Raw genomic sequence first — 11,318 nt, forward strand, 5'->3', positions numbered from 1 at the left:
TTTGACATCTTCACCGTCCACAAATTGTATAAAGACCGTGGGGGTCCTCGTGGGATAAGGCAATGGACGGTGAAGATGTCAACGGATCACCTGATCTGCTCTCATACATCACTTCCTGGTAACTATCGCCGATTCGCCGGAACTAATCCGACTAAACAAATCCGAATTCGATCAGATATCCGATCCAAATCCGAACAGTTAACATTACTAAATGATCAAACCTCTCTCTCTCTCTCTCTCTCTCTCTCAGGAAGCGGTCGATCTCAAGACTCGGCGATCATTGTCCCCCGTTCTAAGGTATCTCTCTTCTCCCTACTCTTCGCGGTTTTCTTATTCCCTCCCTTTTCTTTCTTGGTGGTGAAATTCATTCAGATTTGGGGGTTTTGTTAAGATGCCAAGGTGTAGGACTATTGCCTCTTTGCTCTCTTCTTTTTGGTATTTAGATAAACAATCAGGAAGAAAAAGATAAAAAGATGGTCATTTTACGGTTCAGACGGAAATTGAGTTTTCTCTTCTGTTTTCCGGTTATTTCAGAAACGTTGTTTGGAGAGAGTTCGTACTTGAGGAGTTGGGATGCAGAAGTCGGGTGATTTCAAGTTGCCACAGTTCTTCAATTACCCACCGTATTTCACGTAAATTCTGAACATCTTGATCTTGATTTCAATTCCCAATTGCCGTCACCTGAAATTGTAATCTGATTTTTTTTCTTGGTGTTTTTTTTTGAAGGAAAGTGCTTTTTGGTATATGTTTTGCTAGAATTTTGGAGGGTTTTGGTCTCAATTTCGTTGTGATTTTTTTTTTTTGGATTTTGGGTGTTTATTCAATCGTGCCATTCATTTTTCTTTCGATCTTTAGCGGTTGAATATCTCCCATTTTTCATCATCTGGTTGAATGTGACATCCAAGGTGTTAAATATGAAACATCTTAACTGAGTTATCTTGGGTGCATAGATTATCAATGGCATGGAATCTGTTTGCAGCTTGCAGCCTGTAAGGGACACCAGAGAGAAACAGGTGCAGCTTTGGCAGGAACTGATTATTGATTACTGTAAGCATCAGAAGGTCTTCGTTATCAGCTTGGAGGAAGAGTTCCCACTCTTCTCCAATCCACTGATTGAGAGTATGTACTTCATTTGCGTCTTAAAACAAAAGTTTCTATTGCAAACTTTTTATGCAACATGCCCTTTTTGTTGAATGATGGCAGTATGCACTTCTCTTTGTTTCTTGTGTTGTTTATTTTAGTCAAGTTTATCTTTGTTATTAAATATCCTCAGTTGCTATTGGCACAGATGAAACATATAATGATGTATCCAAAACCTTTTTCTTAGTTCCCTTTATTGAGCAGAACATTGAGTTTGGAATGCTATGGGATGCGATATCTCTGTTTGGTCTGTCTAAGACAATATCACAAATCTATTCTTTCTGGAAGAGTATGAATGGGTTTTGTTTTGCTAAGAAACTGTTGAATTTTGTGAGGATTGTTTATGCAGGAAGCCTTACTCATGAGGCAAAGGAAGTGTTTCTTTCTGCATTGGTTTCAGAAGGTTTGTTCTGATGTGTTTTTTGAACTTTTGAAGAACATGCTTGATTGCATGAAACCCATTTTCTGATTGGGTTTATCGTTCCGTTTTGGTCCAGGGCGAGCGGAATGGATGGATAAATCACACAAGAAATGCTTGATCCTTTGGCATCGGATTCAGGATTGGGCTGATATAATATTGCAGTTTGTAAGTGTAGATATCAACCTCTGTGAAATCCTTAAAATTACCAGATATTTCTGATTCCAATGTGCCTTTAGGCCCTTTAGTTAACAAGATGGTGATGACTAGTCTTTGCTGCTACAATTCTTTTGTGCAATAAGGTGAGAGATAATGGGTTTGAAGACAACGTGTTAACAGTTGAAGAAATACGATCAGGAATTGAATCAAGAGGCACAGGTGATTGTTTTGTCCTGATGGTGAATATCTTGTATCTTATAGAAAAAAAAAGAATATCCATTATTTATTGAAGTTATTGTACACTTTGGCTGAAAGAACAAGAAGTTTAATTTTGTTCTCCGGTATGTTGGGTATACCATCACTGGTTGTAGATGAGCAGGCTATCATGGTTAGGGTGGTTGTCTGGCAAGGCCTGGCCACACTTGATTTGGACCAGAAAGGACCTATCCCTTCCAGGAAAAACCCAGGAAGAGCTTGGGATTAGGTCTTACTGATCATTCATAGACCAAATGCCAACCAGGTCGGCATCATATTCAATTGAGCTTCATCCCATCAAAAAAATTTTTGCACCCAAGTTCAAGCTCAACTCATTAACCTATGGCACCTTGTGTAGGCTAGGGCTAATAGTGCTTGGCCAGAAATTTGTGTGCCTGTCTCAGGCTTGGTGCATCAACCCATGCCTGTTTGTGCTTCGAACTAGAGCATGGAACTGGTTTCTTGCTGTGGGCAGTACACTAAATGTTGATGTTCTGAGCTATATGTGAACAGTCTTATCATTTGTGATGAGGTCATGAATAAAACTTGAAAATTAATATGTTACCGAAAAGTTGGTGATGTGTTATCTGTTTTAATTACAGCTGTTATCTTTTCTTGCCATGGTATATAAGTAGATGCCAGAGTGAAGTTGTTCTGTGATTTTCAACTAACATAGTTGCAGATATCAATATTATCATGGTACCAACAATGAGTTTTTGATAATTTTGTAATTTCTACCAGCCAACATGTTTTGCGTTTTTGTTTGAAGAAACCATTCACAGTGTCTTTTATTTTTATTAACAATTAATATTCTTAGTGGTTTATTTCTAAGAACAAATTTTAGGTCTTAGGCTTGATAAGCTCAATCTTGGTGGCTTCTAAAAGGAAGCAGTTCTTTTGGAGTTAGTTAAGTGATAAATTAAACACCAATAAGTGATTGAAAAAGTTTTCTTTATTGATTGTGCTGTTTGATTTTTTCTTTTTTTTTGTTTGGCATTTTTGTCTTGAAGAACTAGTGATTATGGTCATTGTAATTTTAGTTTTTTCCCTTGTGTCATTTATACTCCTGTCTCTATTATTTCCTCCTCATGTTGACTGACTTCATGTGGTCTTTGATCTATGTGGCAGAGCTTGCTGGAATTGATCGAACTATTCTTATGCGTGCTCTAAAGCTACTAGAGCAAAAGGGTAAAGCTACAATCTTCAAAGGAACTTCAGCTGATGATGAAGGCGTAAAATTCTCTGCATGATTTTGTCTAAACATCTTCTGTTCTGTTTATCTATCAATTTTCTGTATGGTATCAAATTTAGATGTTCATCATCTTCCATGGTCGTGAGCTTCATTTTTTGGAAGTTGCAGAGATTGATACGCATTTTTGCCAATATCAGAAAGATGCCATCTCCCTGATGGTTTGCCCAGGCTCCTTACCTTTGATTTTTTTTTTACAGAGAACTCCTTTCTTATATTTCACAGGGACACGCTACATATGGTCCCATGTCTATGACATGTTTAGACATAATTTACATATTTTTTTAATAATTTTAATAATAAGTTTCAATGATAATTTTATTTTAACATATTAAAATATTGAAATATAATTTTTATGTATTAAATAATAAAAAAAAACCTTGCCCTTGTGTCAATTCCGTAGACATTTCGAATCCATTCTCGTGTCTTTATTCATGTGGCACAGCTTTCAATCTAGGTCAGTTGTACAGGTAATGAGAATTTATTAGTGGGTGATGCCAATTGCCTGCCTTGTATCTCATTTCAAGTTTCACTTCCAACCTCGATCATTTACCAAATGTAGTAAGGCAAAAACATCCAAACAAGGGAATTCGTGAGCTCATTGTGTAAAAATCCCAAGTCCCCCTTGCCCAGCCTCAGCTTCGATCTCGCAGTAAAGGATGGACACCCATGGGTTTCAAACTTGTGATGTTCATGAGCCACCCTTACCGGACAATCGGAGCCCTCATGGTCCCAGGTTGCTTATCACCTTAAATAAATTGCAACCTAGGTAACGATTTTTTTTTTCGGAAATTGAAAGGAATATGAGACAGATGCACAATTTTTTTGAAAACTATGACACGGGCACAAGTTTTCTATTTTAGTTATTAAAAATATATTTTTAGTATTTTAATACATTAATTATTGAAAATATTATAAAACATTAGAATATTAAAATAATGGTGAACTTGTATACCAAGTCACATGATGTGTCCGCATATCCTACCGTGTTGCCTAGACACGGCACACTATATAACGTGTCCCTAACGACAAAGATTGCTTTAGATAAATTATTTATCTCATTTTTTTCTATGATTGTAATGAGAAAGTTTTTTTGGTCTGATTAAATAAGAAAAATAATCATTTTCTTTCCATGTTTAGAAACATTGAGACTCCTAATAGGCGGGGTTGTCTGTGATCTAAAATGAGCCCCCGATAGTTAACATAAGAATAAGATCAAATGGGGACTAACCTTTTATTTTATACTACTGTCTCGATACATAATTATGTTATCAGAAAACAATAATGATTTTCCATAGATAATATTACTAATGTATTTGGCTCAAATAGTAATCATTAATATCTCTTAATTCTTTCAAGGAAGCAAAAATAAAAATTAAAAAATAATAATAATAGCTATAGTACAAGGGCCGAGGGCAGCCCCTTCTTCCCCCTAGATCTCTTTTCTTTAATATGAACTTGAGTCATCAAAGCTTTCTAACTCAGACGTGTCAGTGCTTAGCAAAAAAATCTTCAACAGTGAAGGAGATGGGTGAACTCGAGATGTTATCTAAAAGGTTGAGCTATTACTTGTTGAACCATTTGTCGTTTAATGCTTCATCTTTCCAATAGTCCTAGCCTTGTGTGCATACGTGCTGGCTGCTCTGTCTCACATCTTACTAATAAAAATGAGACAAGCATCATGTCATGGGTATCCTTTCCTACTGAAATTGGAGCTTTCTCCTTTTAAGAAATTCAGTTTTTGTAACAAATTTTAATCTGAGGTGAGAAATTCTCATCAGAAGGTGAATCATGAAAGCACCTTCCACATAGGTGCTTAAGAATGACTAAAGTGCCAAACTCGTCCATGCATGAAACAGATTACACCTATCGCAGTGAAACAAGGTAGACCAAGGTTGAGAGGGTCCTGAGAATAAAGTATAAGTCATAAGTGAGTTTCTTAAAGCTGAGGGTGTGTTTGAATGGACAGGGAAGTCTTTCCTGGGTATGGTTTCTTCATGATTATGTGGAGCCCCATACCTTTGCTTAAGTAACATAAACGTGAAAAAGCTTTACCCAACAAACATTCTGAAAACAAAAAAGCCATCTTTGATGCCAATCTATATCATTCCTCCCACGCTTATATTCGGAAAAGTATCAGAAACATAATATCATACATGCTGTAATTCATTTTAAATAGATTTATGTGTGCCCTGTCCTTGCATGTATGGAATTCTGAATTTTAATGAGACAAGTCAAGATTTTGCAAACAAAGAGAACAAAGTAAAGTATTTCTTCAAGGGCACTGACAAAGTAAAGTATTTGTCAAGGACAATAAGGGAATAAAGAGGTTATTTGGAATTCATGAACACCGTTACACCAGATGTAAGATTCAATACTTGAACCTGTGCATTTTGTCTCAAACAGTTCTTGATTGTTTTACAATTGGTCCGAAATAATTCAAAATTTGCCACTGCAAGGTTCTGCAAGATAACTACTGAAAACACTTCTACAAAACTAATCAAATTGTTATGGTTGAGTCCCAACCGCCCTTCCTTGCATCAGCTTTCCAATTTCTTCTACCATGTGAAGCAACAAATAGCCTTACATGCAGTCTGGTTCACCTGATGTTTGGAACTAAACTTCCCCCCTGCTGACAAAACATCCTTATCCATGTCCAGATCATAGAGGCCCGATATTGAAGAGCATGCATCGGTTTTCTCCACTTGAGTCAGTGAATGCACTGGAATTTCTAATAATATGTCTGCTTGCTGTTTATATTTTTGTCCAATCCTTGCATCTCTTTTCCATTTGCAATGACAGTAAACACGGGTCCTGCAATCAAGAGTAGTAGTCCCAGATGATTGACACACGATCTGCAAAGCGGCCGACTAATTTCTTATCTCTGAACCCTCTTCAATTTTGTGATTGTCAGAACTGCATAACCCTTCTCCATTCTCAGTCATGTTTTGTAGCACAACTAAGAACATGAAGGAGACTATCCCTATCCTCAATTTTAGTCAAGGGTCGAGGTATCTGCGTACAACATAATAGGAAATAATGCTCCATGGTCGTTTTGAGCAGCAATGAATCCTCATTAACAATGCTTAAAACTTGAAAAGAAAAAGGGGTGAAACAGAAAAGGAATGCTCACATTATGTGAATCCATCTCATAGCATCTGTTATCGGTATCATACTGAACATGTCCATCTCCTCGATTCGTTTTGAGATATTGAATACTGCATGAATAGAAAGTCACAATGCTGTGAAACATCTATAACAAAAATAAGCATCAAACTGCACTTGTTTTCCAGCTAAAATTAGTTCCAAGAAAAAAATTCACCTTTTAGTCTGCCGCGCCCCCCCCCCCCCCCCAAACAATTCCAGATATTTGAGTCCAAAATTTTCATCGGCCTTTTTCATTCTGAATATGTCAGGGATGCAAATCCGATGCATCAATGAGTAACTGCAAAGGTTTGCAACTAGAGGCGCTTTGTCTTGTCTCATTGCAGGAATGTCATTGGCCATCAAAGCCAGTACATTTCCTATATGTGATACAAGGTTACCACCAAGTTCAGCAAATCTTCCAGCTTTCTCGTGTTTGCGAGCCCTGCACTGCTGCTGTCTTTCTCTATTTCTAAGACGAATTATCTCTGGATCTTTAGGATATCTTTCATGTTGTTTAGGCATATTAAGAGCATCGACAAATTTCCTCTTTACATGCCACGTCACTGCACAAACTTTAAAGGAAAATAATATTCTGAATATTAATAAGCCCTAGGGTTTGAGGAATGTGAGTAAATGTGTGCAGGTTTAACATACCACTAGTTGAGGATCGCTTATGAACTCAGGGAAGAAATTCCATCTTTTACTGCACACTGGACCTAATATTGGTTATTTCTAGAGGTTACCAATCTCTATCAGGAACTCTAGCACTGTTAGATGGTGTCATCTACATCAGGATTCCCAAGAAGACTTGACTATTAAGGTTGAAGAGATCATCATCTTGTTCACACATGTAGAATTGTAGTGTTTTGCATACTTGCAGTGAAGAAATACCTGCTGTAAAATACAAAACCAAGGTTCGGTCAGCTGGCTCATCAATTATCCCGTATTCCTTGGTCACGTAAAGGGAACCCTTGCATTCTCTATCTAGTTCCTCTTCTTTCACACCTTACATTTACTTCATCATTCCATCAAAAGGGGAGCCTTCCTAAGGATAAAGTGAAATAATAAACAATAAGAAAACTATATAATAACCTAATCATGACAAAGTTAAAATGATCTTTCTAGGTTGCCAACCTTCCTTAAGCACACCCATCTAGTCATAAAGCGATTAGCTTAAAAGATATTTCATTATTTCTATTTCTATTTAGAACAAATAATTGTTTCAGCAAAATCCACAGCAAGCAAATGACCCACAAAGCCAACATCAGAAAAAGCATGGTATCTATAGTCATGGAAAATGTGTGTAATGCTATGTTCAGTAACAATAAAACAATAAGAGGCTAAATTCACACGGCTTATGTGTATATACCTAGAGCAAAGGATGAAATAATAATTACCATATTGAAAGAAGCATAGCCAAAGACCAAATAAAGGGGAGAGAGGTACTTCCTCCAAGAATGACATAAACATGCATCTCTATGTTTCCTTCACAAGGGAAGTCTTCATAGCTTAATGCATGATGATCAGTTTATTGATTCTGCACCTGCTCCTCTTCAACATCCTCCATTTAGCTATGATGTACTTGTGTTCAACAGCTAAACATACTTTCAATTTGTTTTAATTTCCTTTAATGCATAAAAGTGACCTGAATACCAGATATTGCTTGCAAGCAAACTCCATGCAATTTGCTAGTTACAGGACAAAGATCTGCTTTAAAGGTATAAGCCACATGTCAAATATAACCAAGTTTTTGGTGAGCCGTTCTTGGGAAGAAAGGCTAGCACCGGAGCACATAGTTATTCTTTCCACCATCTCTACTATTAGCACACAAGACAACATTTTTTTCTTTTTGTCAAATAAGGCTAATCTTGCTTGGAGCTGCACATTTCTTGATAACAATGTTACAGCATAATATAATTGGTGAATTTAGTTTACTTCTTCAAGATTCTTTTCTGAAGAAAGTTTAGGCAAGTATGCATTCGTTTTGCCCACAAGGGCTCTGCACACCTCGCTTGGTGGGTCAGCTTAAGGTGTTCAAGTTGAAGGACGTCAAGAGTTCGATACCTGAGGTGTGTGTCCATCACCTTAAGAACAAAGCAGCAGGCTCCCTGGTGGGCAAGAGTGGGGGCGCTAATGAGTTTAACAGCTTGGAGGTGGTCATATGGCAGAGCATCAATCTCTGCCTGAACTGGAGTTTCCCATCGATAAATGTTAAAAGAAGTGTACATTTTGTTTCCTTTTCTTTTTTGTTATAAGGAAAAGAACAATAAGGTTAAGGGATTTCATTAGATTTCACAAAGAAGATGGTGATCACAACAAGAAATTATTACTTGACTCGAGGATTTCAAGAATGACCAAGGTTTTTTAAATGGCTGCAGCATGTATGTATGACTATATGTAGAGAAAAACTCAACAAAATCATAAAGATTCTCTTGAAAGGTAACCTTTAACCTTCAATCATTTTGATTAACATTACAACAATTTAAGAAGTTAAATATGACAGTCAATCTGCTTCAAGCCTTATGCTGAAAATCACATGGATCTCTTAATGCGTTATTCGATTCAGACAGCCTGAACACTCACTTTGATCAAGTAAACACTACCATTTTGGACTATTCTATATAGATTATCATCTTACATATCAACCTCTTTGGTACCTTCCATCTCAATTTGGACTTAATTTCTTCCAACAACTTTCATTGCATCCCACATCATGGTGTTCCATGGTCATCAACACCAGTCTTGCAAATATATTAGTGAGGTAATTTCTTGGCATATCATACATGTTTTTCTATAGTATAGATCTTGAAAAAAAAAACTCTTATATATTAAAGAAGAAAATTAAAATAAAAAATAAAATACTAGATTCTAGTAAACAAGGAAATAAAAAAGATTATACTTAAGTTACTTAAAAAAAATAAAAGTAAATATTAGAATGAAAACATCATAATAATATCATGATATTATTGAATTCTTTTTCTTAATGGCAAGGTTTGGGAGGATACTGTATCCATAAACCTGGAGGAAGACAATCCAATAATTTGATATCAAGAAAATTCATGTGGTACTTGACAAAACAGTTACACCCATCTGATGCAGGGAAGAAATTCATATGGGACAAAAACAACATCCCTATGAGCGTCATGGATTCTCTACCTTGCTTGTGAGAAAAATTCCCACAACCAAACAAGGAAAAATTCCATGCCTAATAGATGCTACCTATGTAAGAAGGAAGAAGAAAGAAGAAAGAAGAAAGAAGAAAGAAGAAAGAAGAAAGAAGAAAGAAGAAAGAAGAAAGAAGAAAGAATTCAACACATCATTTTTTCTTGACCAATTGCTGCCAAATTGTGGAGCATGGCTTTTAAAATGTTTGGAAAAAGTAGAAGATCATGGTTATCAAGAGTTTGGATGATAAAAACAAAACCCCACAAGAAGGCGCAAGCACCTGCATAGCAGTGGGTAAAAGAGGCATCGATGCAACGTGCAAAGAATACCTTTTCAAGCTACCTTGGGATGAAAGCATAAGGTATATAATCATGTGGTTGAATGGAGGTTCCATCACTATTCCAATGTAAGAATGAGACACTTATCTCAGTAGCAACATAGAAATCAGTCTCAACAATACCTTGATAAGGGATTTTCTAGAGAGGGACTGATTTTTATCCAAAAAATCAAGGATTTTTAATAAAAAATCACGAAAATAAAAAATAAAAAATTAAAAGACTGAACTCCCAAAAATAATGCAAAAAATATATTTATATTATAGCAATATTTTCATTAGAGTGATATTTTCATAATATTGAAATATTTTCTTGATACTCTTTTTTTTTGTCAAGAAAAGTTAAAACACAATATTGTATGTTACAATATCACAAGATTTGATAGCTATGACAGGAATGTTTACACAGGAGAGTGTCAGATAACTCATTCGCTTATAAACACATTCTCAATTTCTGAGACACAATCATTTATAAATTGCAACAAAAGAAAATGAAAAATGGTTACACAGTCCTGTGCAGTTCAAGTTGAGCTAATCTAGTAATTGGCCTCAGTAACCAACAGCTAGTGTATCATGTCACTCTCCCTGTTTTACAAGATCTTTTCCTCTTTCTTGGGTTGCCGGATCATAAAAATTGACCCTTTTTACCCACAGTACTCACAGTTTAAAACAAACACAAGATACCAAGATACCTAAAAGTGTCGGTCAATGAGGTAACTTTTCTCATTAACCACCAAGAGTGCAAGAACCGAACATCACACAACACTAGACCTCCTACCCCAATCACCGAACCACTCCAACGAACTTGGACTCCTATAAACAGGAACCACAGGGGAAAGGGTTAGATTTATACATGTCATTATATCTGTTTATGGGAGGGAGACAGATTCTTTTTCATGAGATGTACACAATTCTCGCTTTCTGCCTAACTTTCCCATGATGACCAAGCCAACACATAAGATTTCACAATCATGTGGTTCACTTTCATACCACCCCCCTTTACTATGAAAATAGAAAATCATGTGAAAATGATCCATAAATCCATGGTGTGGTTGGACGGACCACATATTTATCCACTTCCATATCGGGCAGAAAATTTATCACACAAAGAATCCTCATTCATATTCCATTGCCATCAAGTAGCTTAATTTCAACTCCATGAAATTAGTTGTATCTATGTGAGTTTCGTCATACCCATCAGATCTCTTAGAAATCAAGAATCCTCGAGGGGAGTCATCTACCTACTTTCTCCATCATGAGAAATCACCCCAATTCAATCACACAACCAACCACCCCAACCTTCCCTCATGTTTGGCTGGAAAAGAGCTCACTCAAAGTCTTAAAATAGGCTCGGCAAGCTGAACATGAACAATTAAGTACTCAGCTTGGCTCAACTCGTATGAGCTCGTTAAGTAGTAAAAACTATATTTTAGATATATTTTACATCATAT

At 36.4% G+C, this 11,318-nt stretch overlaps 1 protein-coding gene and 1 long non-coding RNA gene across 2 annotated transcripts; one reads left to right on the forward strand and one right to left on the reverse strand.

Annotated features, from left to right (window-relative positions):
- The first annotated feature begins 242 nt into the window (after positions 1-242).
- VPS25 (E2F/DP family winged-helix DNA-binding domain-containing protein) lies at positions 243-3,282 on the forward strand. Its single transcript, XM_089997546.1, has 7 exons — positions 243-297; positions 535-632; positions 980-1,119; positions 1,490-1,543; positions 1,638-1,726; positions 1,861-1,936; positions 3,101-3,282. The coding sequence occupies exons 2-7, from the start codon at positions 574-576 to the stop codon at positions 3,220-3,222; spliced, it is 540 nt and encodes a 179-aa protein (XP_089853672.1). The 5' UTR covers positions 243-297; positions 535-573; the 3' UTR covers positions 3,223-3,282.
- A 2,272-nt stretch (positions 3,283-5,554) lies between these two features.
- Positions 5,555-6,441, reverse strand: LOC149845281 (uncharacterized). Its single transcript, XR_016430431.1, has 2 exons — positions 6,355-6,441; positions 5,555-6,236 (listed from the first exon to the last, which is right to left on the reverse strand). It is a non-coding gene; the product is annotated as an uncharacterized LOC149845281 (long non-coding RNA).
- Positions 6,442-11,318: the final 4,877 nt, after the last annotated feature.

The sequence above is a fragment of the Nuphar pumila genome, chromosome 2 (genome assembly GCF_984573655.1).
Source record: "Nuphar pumila chromosome 2, dmNupPumi1.hap1.1, whole genome shotgun sequence".
Classification (NCBI taxonomy): Eukaryota; Viridiplantae; Streptophyta; class Magnoliopsida; order Nymphaeales; family Nymphaeaceae; genus Nuphar; species Nuphar pumila.